Source organism: Thermobia domestica, chromosome 10 (assembly GCF_964235325.1).
Source record: "Thermobia domestica chromosome 10, izTheDome1.hap1.1, whole genome shotgun sequence".
Taxonomy (NCBI): Eukaryota; Metazoa; Arthropoda; class Insecta; order Zygentoma; family Lepismatidae; genus Thermobia; species Thermobia domestica.
The window spans coordinates 138,071,188-138,085,171 of NC_137463.1; the positions used below are offsets into that span (position 1 = coordinate 138,071,188).

General features: G+C 35.0%; 2 protein-coding genes across 5 annotated transcripts in view; one reads left to right on the forward strand and one right to left on the reverse strand.

The window, feature by feature from the left end:
* The window catches only part of LOC145662734 (uncharacterized), a gene marked incomplete in the record, with an annotated part of 1,843,005 nt that overhangs the window by 1,482,352 nt on the left and 346,669 nt on the right, over positions 1-13,984 (forward strand). The window contains 1 exon segment of the mRNA XM_081728599.1: positions 1,270-1,384. Within this exon segment, the coding sequence (XP_081584725.1) occupies positions 1,270-1,384 (115 nt within the window).
* The window catches only part of LOC145662735 (uncharacterized), a 206,600-nt gene that overhangs the window by 152,023 nt on the left and 40,593 nt on the right, over positions 1-13,984 (reverse strand). The gene's annotated exons all lie outside the window — the stretch shown is intronic.

Consider the following 13,984-nt stretch of genomic DNA (forward strand, 5'->3'; position numbering starts at 1 on the left):
TTTTTTAAAAAAAAATTCCATTGCTATTTTGAGTAATTTCTCTAGGTTTTACAGGCAAAAATGTTTCTGTATGAGTTAACAACATATTCAATTTTGTGTAAAATGATTTAAAGTAGTATTTAGTTCTTAGTTTGTACTTACCTGTTTGTAGATTTTTTATATTTTGTCCTGTTTTAGTTGGAGGTGAAGATTTATCAATTTTCCAAGATTTCAACTGAAATAATGTCCACTATGTCTGTTGTTCAACGGATTAGTACAACAGTTCAGTAAAATAATTTCATATTGAGTATCATCCAATTATTTCCTTATTTTATATTACACTGATCCTATGCTTAACACGAAAGTAATATAACAGGGTCTTGGCTATCTGAGGGCTCCGCCCCCCAAACCCCTGCGTTTGCTCGATCTACGGCCTCACATCTTTTAGGTATCAGCCTTTCCATTTTTTTTTTTTCGTATTTCAACTACCTAAAAGATAGGATTTTGTATCCCAAGAAAACACCCATTTAAATAACATGGACATTTTTCAATTTCCCTTTAGACCCGCTAAAAACTAAAAGTATTCAGTTTTGGCAACTTTCCTGTCGGTTAGTCCCAGAAGGCTACAATCATGCCAAATTTTATCATTCTAATCCCACCGGAAGTGCCTAAACATTTTGAGGTGCAGATGATGTCCTATATGAATAACATGGGAAAGATTTTTCAGTTCCCCATAAAACCACTATTAAGTTTGAAATTTTTATTCTTGGTGATTTACTTGAGTATCACTAAGGAAAACGTATGTGCGTACCAAATTTCTAGTTTTTATTCAATTTCCAAGTATCTAAAACAGAAGATTGTAGGTCTAAAAAAAAGTCCATTTCAACAACATGGAGAATATTTTCATCCCGCTTTAGGCCCCCCTAAAACTTAAAAATATTCACTTTTGGCAATTTTCCTATGGGTTAGTCCCGGAAAGCTGCAATCATGGTAAATTTCAACTTTACATGTCAACCCGTTTACTTTTTGTCAGTTCATGAAGTTTTATACATGAATAGTTCAGGTAGTTAGGATTGTTTCTTTGAGAAGAAAAAAGAATTTCAACTACAAGCTTTGCTATTATGTAACGAAATATTATTTCTGATTTTGATGTTAAAAGTTTTACATTGTAATTGATAGTGTGTCTAACTTTAAATTCTTAGATATGCATGTATTTACATTTTTTATTTCCTCTTTATTCACATCTTAAATATTTCAATATAATGATACAATTGTTGTTTCTGTTCAAAGATGTTCCTCGCCCATTCATCCAGTGTCCAGGCCACATGAAAATTCAACTGCCACCACATCAAGATTCTGTACATGTTCGAATACCACAACCTAAATCGAATTTAGATTGGTGGAGGTAAGATTTCCTTCATTTGAGTATTTTTATTCAAGAACATTTTATCTTGTCTTTTCAACTATTTTTCCTTTACGTAAAGTTCAAGTAGCAGAAAATTACATTTGTTAATTGCTCAAAATCTCTCATGACAAGAGGTTAGCGTTCGTACTTTCTGTTTCAGTGCTGGATATAGCAGGAGTTAAGACTAACAAGGGACATCACCCAATTGTCCGACTCCGATTTCAATGAAATTTTTCTAGCTGATGCAGGACATATATGTATTATTTGTGATGACAGAAATTTTTGCCATGGTGCCTGTTTTCTATTTTTTATAATTTTTGAGGGTTGTGATGTGGTTATTAGAGATTACTGGAGAAGTCCCTTACTAACGTTTGTAAACGGAGTGTTAATGAAAGAACAACCATGTAGATACATATAAGGCCTAGGGGAAGTTGTATAGTATGTATGACTTTGACGGCAGCCATCTTGAAATCCGCCATTTTGAATTAAGGTCAAGTTTTTAAAATGCGAATAGGGTAATATGATACATAATTTCGGGCTAGAATTTAATCAGGAAGACAACGGTGAAGCTAGTTTTGAGATACACCCATTTGGGGAAAAGTTACAGGCATTTAATTGTTCGCTTACTACGTGCGAAAGTCCCTTACCTCCGCTTCTAACCCGCGTATTAATGATAATAAGTTTATAAAAGCTTCGGTAATACGTGTTACGTCTAGAGGAAAGTGATACGGTAAGGGTATCCTTGACGGCAGTTATCTTGAAATCCGCCATTTTGAATTAAAATGAAGTTTGAAAAATGAAAACTATAGCATGTGACACCTCATTTTAATAGCAAATTTTTCCAAAAAGCCAATGATATGCTTATTTTTGTTCTATAGTTAACCAGTATGAATTTAGGACTGCTTCTAATGTGCACCAAACGTCCATTATTCGATGTTTCAAATTGGCAACACTCCTAATTTTCACCGCATGTTTTAAGATTCCAACTTGCACTTTGCAATTGTTGTCATGGCTCATGCTTTCTAAATTTATTACATTTTTTAAGAGTTGCAATTTGTCAGCTCACGAATAGTGTTGGGATAAGCATCCAGCAATCTTTCTGAATTTTGAAGACTTACCCTATATTTACCTTACTCTTATTTAAGGTTTCATGAGTTCAGTTATATGATATATTCTATATGCGACTAGAAAGCATTGAAATAAAAAAAGTTGATGTTTAAGTTATATATATCGGATGTTGCAAAATAAGTGTTACAACTCTTGGGAGGTGACTCCTGCCACTGAGATAAGAAAAAAAGGTTATCTTGAACTTTCGGCTATCGGACATAGTTTCGGATCTACAAGGTGCCGAAAGCGTGGGAAAATGACTTTCGGACGCCAATAGTTTGGAAACTATCCAACATAAAGAGGGCGGGTAAAAAATTCACTGAAGAAGATTACCTGCTGTATTGAATTTTGCATGTTTCACAATCCTACCATGCACGCGCAAGGGGTTTCCCAAAGGAACGTAGGGAATCCCGGATAATCTACCAAATGAAAATTGGTCTAAATTGATATGAATTGATAGGGTTTCTACCAGGTAACAATAATTCGTTTGTATTAAGTCGATACCTGAAACAAATACAAAATGGCGGACACCTTCATGCTCCTTGTGTGTGGTTGCATAATCGCCAGGTACGGATGCTGACCAACAGTGGCGTTCTGAGTATTTAAGTATAGCGAATTTGTACTCAAATGCTCTAGAAAGACTTCTGCAGTGTCGGTAGAGCACAACAGATGAAGCAGAGTGATTCACATGTGTGGAAACACTTAACGAAAAATACCCAGAAATGCACTCACACTCAGTAAACGCGAGTTCAAAACGTCGGAAATGTAAGGATTATCGTCAAGAACATGAAAGCCATTGCCAATTCACCAATAATATTTCATCAATCGGATGTAATGTGATCTGAACGGTTGCGTACCAATAAGGATGCAACAACTGTGGCCAAGTTGAAATTGTGCAAGGTGACTCACTAACAAACTGGGTAAACTAAAGGAATGTCACTAGTGGATCGCATGATCGATATTGTAATGTGGCCAATGTGTGTGTTGATATCGACATATAGCTAATGCACAAATGTCAACATGTCCACTAGCTACTTTACCCAGTTCCTTAGTGAGTCCCCTTGCACAATTTCAACTTGGCCTCAGTTATTGCATCCTTATTGGTATGCAACCGTGCACATCATATTGCATCGGTTTGATGGAATATTATTGGTGAATTGGCAATGGCTTTCATGTTCTTGATGCTATTCCTTACATTTCCGGCGCTTTGAACTCACGTTTACTGTGTATGAGTGCATTTTTTCTGGGCATTTTTCGTTACGTGTTTCCATACATGTGAATCACTCTGCTTCATCTGTTGTGCTCTACCGACACTCCAGATGTCTTTCTAGAGCATTTGAGTACAAATTCGCTATACTTAGTACTCAAAACGTCACTGTTGGCCAGCATCCGTACCTGGCGATTATGCAACCACATACAAGGAGCATGAAGGTGTCCGCCATTTTGTATTTGTTTCAGATATCGACTTAATACAAACGAATTATTGTTACCTGCTAGAAACCCTATCAATTCATATCCATTTAGACCAATTTCCATTTGGCAGATTATCCGGGACTCCCTACGTTCCTTTGGGAAATCCCTTGCGCGTGCATGGTAGGATTGTGAAACATGCAAAAATCAATACAGCAGATATGACTTCTTCTGTGAATTTTTTACCCGCCCTCTTTATGTTGAATAGTTTCCGAACTATTGGCGTCCGAAAGTCATTTTCCCACGCTTTCGGCACCTTGCAGATCCGAAACTATGTCCGATAGCCGAAAGTTCAAGAGAACTTTTATCTTGTCTCAGTGGCAGGAGTCACCTTCCAAGAGTTGTAACACTTATTTTGCAACACCCGATATATATATATATATATATATATATATATATATATATATATATATATATATATATATATATATACAGGGTGTTAATGAATTATATCGACGAACTTTAAGAGGTGATTCCTCACATCAAAATAAGAGAAAAAGTTCATATGGACCTATGGCGTAAAGTGCATAGTTTCAGAGCTAGGGCTGACCAAAATCGCGAGAAAGCCAAATTTTAAGAGGCCCTATTTCGAATTTGAGAGACTATGGATGGTGGTCCTTGTAAGCGTAAATTAAGTCACGCATACGCAATCCGAAAATGCATATGTCATTAATGTTCAGTGCGTGTACAGAGTATTCCCATAGGGTGAAATTCCCAGACATGCCATCAAGCGAATTTTGAGACATGCTTTGACTTTATAATTGCTCCAAAAAAGGCAAACGAGAACTCTTGATAGCAGTGAACACGGGACCCTTTGGAGCGATGTCGGAAGTGTTAAGGATCATCAGCAGCACGGTCCTTGGGTTGCATCATGAATTAAGAGACATCGAACTCCGGTTCAGAAAGTAAAAATAATGGCGCTTAGTAGATTATGCGTTTACTACGGATCACTTAGTTCAACGAATGCCATCTGGCACAGCATAAAACTTTATATTCTGTAGCGAAGGGGGGTAGTTTAGTACTTCGTCTTACCTGTTAATTTCATGAGTATCTAAAAATTGTTAACTACAGAAGAAATGAAATATTTGAGTTTTACGTCCCACGTTTATGGCGGCTAGGCTAAAGGAGACGGCGATGATGAGAAATGAATGAAATGGTAGAATAAAAAAGTGGGAGGTAAGGGAAAACCCTGTGAAAACCGACGCACATTGTGTTTGTCCACCACAAAGTTCATTTGGCGCGAGCTGGGATCGAACCATGAATTCCATGCACCAGATGTGAACACTTTACCACTTGTATTTCCTGAAAACATGACCAAGCTATTTAGCCCAGCGTACTGATGCTTGATATACGTGATGTCACTGAACAATGTCAATTAACAAAGAAACAGAATGGTACAATACAAATACAAAGAAAATTGTCAAGTGTCTAATATTACCTGTAAAAAGCGAGTGAAGAGTTGTTATTCTTGAAGTTGAGTGAAAGCCTTTTTTTTTTACCCTGTTGAGATATACTATTTGGTCTAGGAATTAATTCGTGCGGTTGGTATGCACACATTGAAGCTGTAGTACGAACACAAAATACATAAATACCTTAAGAAAAATATTGTCCATCGCTAGCTACCACTTTCGCCCATCTGTCAGGCAATGTACGGATTCCGTGGCGAAAGAAGTCCTCATCCTTGGAAGCGATCCAGTCAGAGACCCATGTTTCGATATCTTCTGAAGAAGTAAACCGCTGTCCAATCAAATCGTTGTTCATGCAATCGAACAAGTAGTAGTCCGAAGGAGCAACGTCTGGTGAATACGGCGGGTGGGGTAAAACATACCATTCGACATTTTCTAAATAGGTTTTGACCGGTTTTGCGACATGTGGGCGAGCGTTATCATGTTGAACAATAAGTTTATCATGTCTGTTCTCCCATTCTGGTCGTGTTCTGGCCAGAGCTTGCTTCAAACGCATTAATTGTCGTCGATAACATTCTCCATTCATAGTTTCACCCGGTTGCAGCAGCTCATAGTACACCACACCTTTCATATCCCACCATATGCACAGCATAACCTTTGCACAGTGAATATCTCGTTTTGGTTGTGATGGACCTGGTTCACCTGGTTTCACCCAGGCCTTTTTTCGTTTAGGGTTCTCGTAATGGATCCACTTCTCATCACCCGTAATAATTCGATGCAGAAACCCCTTTCTGCTCTGTCGTTGAAGCAGCAATTCGCAAATGGTTTTTCGTCTTTCAACGTCTCTGTCTTTCAATTCATGTGGAACCCAATGTGATATCTTTTGAATCATTCCCATGGCTTTCAAGCGTTTGGAAACTGTTGTTTGATCAACGCCTAATGCTGCTGCAAGTTGTTCCTGCGTTTGACACGAATCCTGCTCGAGCAATGCTGTCAATTCTTCGTCTTGAAATTTTTTTGGCTGTCCAGCTCGCTGTTGGTCTGCCAAGCCGAAATCACCACTTCTAAACCGTGCAAACCACTTCTGACACGTTCGCTCAGCTAGAGCATGGTCACCATACACTTCCACCAAAATACGATGACTTTCAGTCGCACTTTTCTGCATGTTAAAGTAATGCAGCAGGACATCCCGCAAAAACACTTTATCAGGCACAAATTGCGCCATGTTCACTTAACTACAAACTGGTGTTGTTGACGCTTTCATCCACTGCCCTATACTACGAACGATACGCGATGACAGGGGTTTGCAACACATGTGTGGATACACGGAACTGTGGGACGCTCCGTTCGTTGCGCCATCTCTTGTCCACCCGCACGAATTAATTCCTAGACCAAATACATATAGGCAAGGATCACAATAAGGTCTGTATTGGTCTATAAAAAGAATCGTAGTACCAATTAACCAAACTACTGCCTGCCGTTTCGTAGGAGGATACCACTGAAGGTCAGGGAAGAAGAGTATAGTAGATGTAAAAGTGGATGCTGGAGAGCGGCAAATTAGTCTGAAAAAACCGCATAGCCTCTGCCACATATGCTGAATGTCAACACAAGAGATATAGCGATGCTCGAGACTATCTATGTGCAAACACAGGTCAGTTGTAGGAAAATGTACGTTCTGGTCCACTTTTTATCAAATTTTTAGTGATTTTTTTTGAACCAGATCTAGTAACTTTTCGTAATATTTTATTACCCCTTTTTCAATGCTAAAAAAGAATATGGGGTGTACTCGTTCCCTTTCATGACCCCTATTTTCAACCCCTGTATATAACATAGCAGAAATTACACAAGCATTGTATTTAAAATAGCATATGACTACTTTTCGCAAACCCTATGTAACATAGCAGAGCTGATAAAAGAGTATGACACATTTCCCAACCCTAGGAGAGATTGAAGAGTACAAACAGAGTAAACCTCTATTTTGCACATAAGGGTATACTCGTTCTCTTTTCCAACCCCTATATAACAGCAAAAATTAAATAAGACTATATGGGGACGCGGTGGCTCAGTGGTAGAGCGTTCACCTCTGATACTTGGGGTCCCTGGTACGATTCCAGCTCGCGCCGTGTGTACTTTGTGGTGGACAAACACCCTGCTTGTGGGTTTTCCCGTTTCCTTCCACTTTCTTCATTCCACCATTTCATTCATTTCTCATCATCACCGTCTCCTTTAGTCTAACCGTCATAACCGTTGGACGTAAAACTTAAAGATTTCATTTTGATTTTACATAATGCTATGAACACAGAGACTACGAACCCAACTATGTAACAAAGCAGAGCTGATAAAAGAGTATAGCACCTTTTTAATCCTTATGTAACATAGCCGAAAGGCTACTAACATAATAGAGTTGTACTCGTTCCCTTTTATGACTACATTTTTGGGGTTTATTCGTTCTCTTTTATGGTACCTTTTTTCAACCCCTATTTTAACACAGCAGAGCTGAGAAAAGAGTATGACACATATTCCAACCCTTATGTAACATAGCAGGGATGATTATTCTTTTACAGGGTAGCTACCCCAACCCTTATCCTTTCGCATCCAGGCCTTGAGACCGGTAATGGCGGGGTTAAAAACATAGACTATCGCATAGATTAAAAAATAACAAATCACATACTCACACACATATATGAGAACTTAATCTCGCGCCAGTGTCCATCCCACATGGTATACGGAGAAGTTAATCTCGCTCCAGTGATCAACAAACATATGGTTTACGGAGAACTTAATCTCCCGCCAATCACCATCACATTCTCATAATCGAATAAAGCATAATATCATTAGCATCAGTAGTGGTGAGTGAGAATTTGTTTAAGAAATCACGTACTAAAGAACCAGACGCACGACATGCTAGATATAGAAAACAGTAATGTCCGCAAAATTATGATAAGTCACCTTGAATTCGTCTATTATTCCATGTGAAATATAGTTTCGTTTTAAAAAACTTATATGCTATTGTATGTAGGGGGTATACCATAGATATCGAAATACTCTCCCACACGCATATTTGATGTATAAATTGCAAGTCAATATTCACCAGGCTTATCACTAGAACGAGTATTTAATATTATGACTGCCGGAAGAGTGTTAATAAACAGAGGTAGCTCATCTGCAGCATATACAGCTATAAAATGATTATAGGCAAATTTTGTTGCAGGGGACCATATAGTTCAACAGTATTTAAAATTTTTAATTCATTAATATATATTTTTCTCTGGAAATCAATTTCTTGTTCTGAAGAGAATTCACCGTAAATAATTGCTGTTAAGAGATGGCAGTGCTTATTCAAAATGAAACTAATCGTACACGAAACTCTAATCGTGAAATATCATTACCTTGATTAGAATAATAAATACCAGAACCTGTAAATAACGTAGAATATACTTGTATATATAGCTTATTATCAAAATCTGGTTGTAGTGGTTTGGGTGGTACAGGCGTTCTATCAACATACAATGTAAAGAATGACATACTAAAATGCTTAAAATTAAAGGGATTTGTCTCATAAGTAACAATGAAATTAGTATTAGTAACGAACCCAATAATAATACGTTTAGGCACTATGCCGGAAAACAGAATCGGGATGCACTATCCATAATTCTTTGTGGTAAAGTTTCTGTCCTCATCTGCACTTTTGTTATAGGATAATTTATTCTAAATTTAGGATTTTGTAATACTTTATTTTGTGCTATTTTAACCGCGGCTGATACATCAACTTTTTGGCAAGCAATGTTGCATCTGTAATTACAACTTTTCCATCAGTATCACCCATTAGACAAAATGCAGGTTTATCTGGAATTAGCTTAATACGCAGTTGCACACCATTCAGTAGAAATTTCTCCTGATTGAAAATATCAGCATGAATATAACCCAATAATTTAAATGACTGACTTAAAGTAGTGAGAAGAAAACGTTGCTTAAATCCTAAAGTACTATTGGCCACACTGTCCATATGACCTGCAGTATCTTTAAACCACATAGATGTTTGAAGATGTGTTGATTTAGCACTAGCATTATAATTTAGTAGTTTTTCAATATACCATCGATATAGACATGTATGTGAGGAGTAGGAAATAAGTTGATTAGTCAAATATATTTGCACCTCGCTAAACATTGCATTGAGAAAATCATTTCCAGGGCCAATTCTCTTATCGGCAGAAGTTAAGTTAGAACCATCTGTTTTAGTAATTTTACCTTTAATATCTAACATTGTATGTGGTAAATCAACTTAGTCGTCCCCATGACCGGGGACTACAAACTCATTGGTGCATTATCAGATATTGAAGCCACAGGCTTATATGAAATTATTTTATTAACTACAATACTTGTTTGAGTGGGCAAACGAGCAATTAAATCTAATTCTGATATAATACACTCACACTGCATTTTTTACTATTAATATTCACACAAGTTAAATTCACAATACAATATTACGTCTGCGAAAATGTAATTTTACACATGCACTTCCATATTTTAAAGGAATTGGATTACCTGTAATATCTCTTAAATCAATACCAATTTGATCAAACTGTTTACACTGCACGGGAACACAATGAGGATTTTTAAAAATATGTGCATTATTAATACCATACTCTGTAATATTTGTATTTATAATACGTAACAAGGGAGCTATGGCATCACTTACCACTTGTGGTTCTGCAATATCACTATAAATGTACATGAGTGTGGGTAGCGATTTCTGTAAATTTGGTGGATAACGAGCATGATGCACAATGCAATATCTTCTTGCTGTATACCATCAAAACCTAGTATTCTGCCTAATTCGAGAGATAGGCGTACTTCTATATGCTTTCTCTGATTTTTCATATTCTACTAACCTCAATTCCTTTTACTGGTGCTTTAACTTTTAATTGTAATTTTAATATATCACTTTTTTCATTAATTTGAAATAGAATATTGTCAACATCAAAATAGTGTCCTTGTAAGCTTTTAGTTATGTTCCAACTATCTGTATTCATGATACGGTAATAAATATTATTAGTATATTTAGAAACATTCTGAAATGAACTTGTATAATGCACTTCAACAACAGCTGTTTCCCAACTCCCTTCTCCAGTACAATAGGATGGAATAATTTAGTAGTATAACAAGCAAGAGTATTATGAGGAAAATATTCCATAGAACTGTTGCTAGGAAGTGTGAGATAAACACTATCACTTTGCACCATAATTAATCTAATCGAAAATATCTCTGGATTTTTATTCGCTTCACACTACAACCTGTTTTTATTTTTCTTTCCGATCCTACCACTACTTCATTTATCTTATATTGAGTTTTATTTTTTAAATTTATAGATTCTTGCCACCGATTTTGTAAAGCCTCTTTAATACGTCTATTATTATTTAGTACGTCACCTGCTACAGTAATTCCTGTATTATCAACTTTTTACCAACAGTTTTGGTACCTTGTTTTAATAATGGAAATACAGTACGGAATAAACCTGCTAGAAAACTAGCAATGCCATAACCTTCTTGGTATGACGTACCTCTTTATATATATTGTCTATTACCTGCTTGATGGCTATAATATTGCAAATAAGGATCATTCATTTTTCTATATATTACAATTTATCATTAGTTTATAATACTATATTAGTACTATGTAAAATTATTTTATTGCTTATAAGTACGCTATTTGTTGATAACTACGTTTATGGGGTGGAGTACCCTCCTCTTCGTCCTTCTCCTTCTCATCCTCTTCCCCTTCTACTTGTGTGTTTTCTAATATATTATATTTGTTGAGGATTACCGATGTACTATAAGGGTTGCTAAGGCTCGTACTAAGGGTCGGTTGCTAAAGGGTTTTCAACCGGCAACTGAAATATTTTTCTTAATACATCTAAAAAATGGGATTCTAAATCTAATATAGTGGCAACTGGAATTAATTTATTATTAATATTTACATTACCATTATCATCCCACTGAATATTAGGATTTTGTTTGAATTTACGTAATAGAAGTATTGGTTTACGTTTACTAATTTTGTGGAGAGTAGATATTATTTCATCATCCTCTTCCTCACTCTCCTTCTCCTCCTCCTCTTTATCAACACTAGTTGTTGTTGCCGTTGTAACTGCTCCCGGTTTTTGAATTATATTTAAATATTTTGTAATACCTCTGTATATTGTACCCATTTTTCTGCTGCATTAAACTTTTATTATTTAAAATTTCTATCATTTAATACTCAAGATTAGATATCGTTTGGTAACGATGTAATTTTTCCGCTGAGATTAAAATAAGGTTTTGTGCGTTTTGCATACTTTTTTGTTTAGTAGAACTTAATAGTATACATCCTAAAATAGGTGCAAGCAATGCAGTAAGAAAACCACCTTTTAGTACAACTATTCGTTTTTTTCTTTTATTTTAATGACGGATCTTTCTTTTCCAAATATCTAAGTTCCTTTTTATATGTTTAACCTATTTTTCTCTTTTTTATTTAATGGAACATTTCCTTGTAATATGTTATATGAACATTCGCAGATCGATCGAATTAAATCAGAATCTGCATTTTGTAAAATTGCCTTACCTACCTTAGATTTAGACTTTGCTAAAAGTTTTAGTAAATGTGCATTTTCCTTGCTAATCATTTTACGGCTATTAAAACATAACTAGTGTGTTAAAATATAAAACCTATTGCAATTATTTTTTAAAGGAACATAAACAATTAAAAGAATCTGATAAAAAGATATTTGTTCGAACTCGCTGTTCATCATAAGTACTTTATTTAAATCAGAAAGTAAATAATCATGAAGATTTTCAGTTGCATTTTGATAAGCCTCCTCAATAAATCTTGTGTTATCTGCATACAATTGTCGTGCCAGGTAATTAATTTGAGCCTGGTCTCTGGGATTTTTAAAACATACTTTATAATGACAATTTAACGAAATATTCCGCATTGCCTTTTGCTGAATAAAAATATTTTGTGTTTAAATATTACACTTAATTTTTTATGATGGCTGTCCTTAGTGAAAATATCTACTATCCGATAGCCACAATCACGCATTAGATCATCAATAATTACAAGATGTGGACTGTCGTGTGCTTGAAATTCATGTAATCCTTCTCTAAACTTGCAGCATGAAAGAGTATAATGCAGTGGCTGCCATTGACCATAACACCATACAATATTTTTAAATAAATTAGTAGCTCTTTTTCACAAAGCAAACATTTTGCCATATATGTTTGTCAATACATGTTTTTCATTTTCTTTTCAATAGCGTCAATGATTTTCATTTTAATAATGGAATGAATATTATTATTATATTTATTTAGTAGTTCCGTAGAATACCAACCCATTTATAATTTCATTGTAGTGAATATTTTCGTTACATTAAATAACGTAATGTTCTATTAAATCTTTCAACAATACTTGCTTTAACTTAACTGTACGTGGAATAATGTGTAATGTTATTTTGTTTCATTATCTTCTGAAAATCCGAATTATAAATTCTCGACCTGTCAGTTTGTAAAATTTTTTGCGTTTACTTTTTTTTAGAACTGTTTAAATGCTTGTGTAATTTCTTTCACAGTTTTATTTTTCACAGGAATAGCCCACGCATATTTACAGAATGTATCTATCACAGTTAATAAATATTTGAATTTCCATTAATTTTTGCTAGACCTTTCAATTTTCCACTTTCATTTCAGTCAGATCAGCCTGCCATAGATCATGAATTCCTTTAGTAATAACGGGGATCCAAGGATAATGCCGTCTTGCAGGTTTACGTAATGCAGATACTATTTGTTCTCGAATTGATAGACTTTTTTTCCTTATTACTACTTTATTTAACATATAGAACATATTCACTATATAGTTCATTAATAACTTTTACGAGTTAAGGTTGGGGGAGACAAGTTTTACATTTCTATTATTATTATATCCACCAAGGAAGTGTATATATTTTACATTCTAAAATAATTCTTTTATCATCTTGACGATCTCATGTCCTTTGCCTGATTCTTTCTAATAGTATAATATTTTGAATGAAATTCAAGTTGAGCTTTTTCAATAACTTCAACATCAAAGAGTACTTTTATAGTCATCAAGTGTAAGAGCATTTTTAACAATATTTCCTTTAATTCCTTTACATTTTTTAATTTCTTCACGTTTACCCGTTTTTATAACATAATTTCTTTGCTCTTAAACATATCGTTTCACTTATAGGTGTACCTCCAAGTTCGTCTTTCATCTTACCTAATATTTTTTGTTTTTAGAGGGTATATTATACACATTTGGTTGGGGAAAATTTGATGTGTCAAAATGTTTAATCACATTATTTACATCGTCATAAATATCGTTAGTTTTAATAAAATAAAGAAAGGAATCAGTATCCATGTAAGCTATTGTTATATTATCATTGTATCTTTTTCATAATATTATAATGGAATTCATACATTGCTAATTTTGATAATTCTAGAACAATGGCATCTACATAAATAGGTTTATTTCAAGTGACAGATTTTTTAACATATGAAATAATGCAAGATTGTGCTCTAACTTTACCCAATTTTGAAATTGGTCTTGCGCAACTAACGTTTTACAC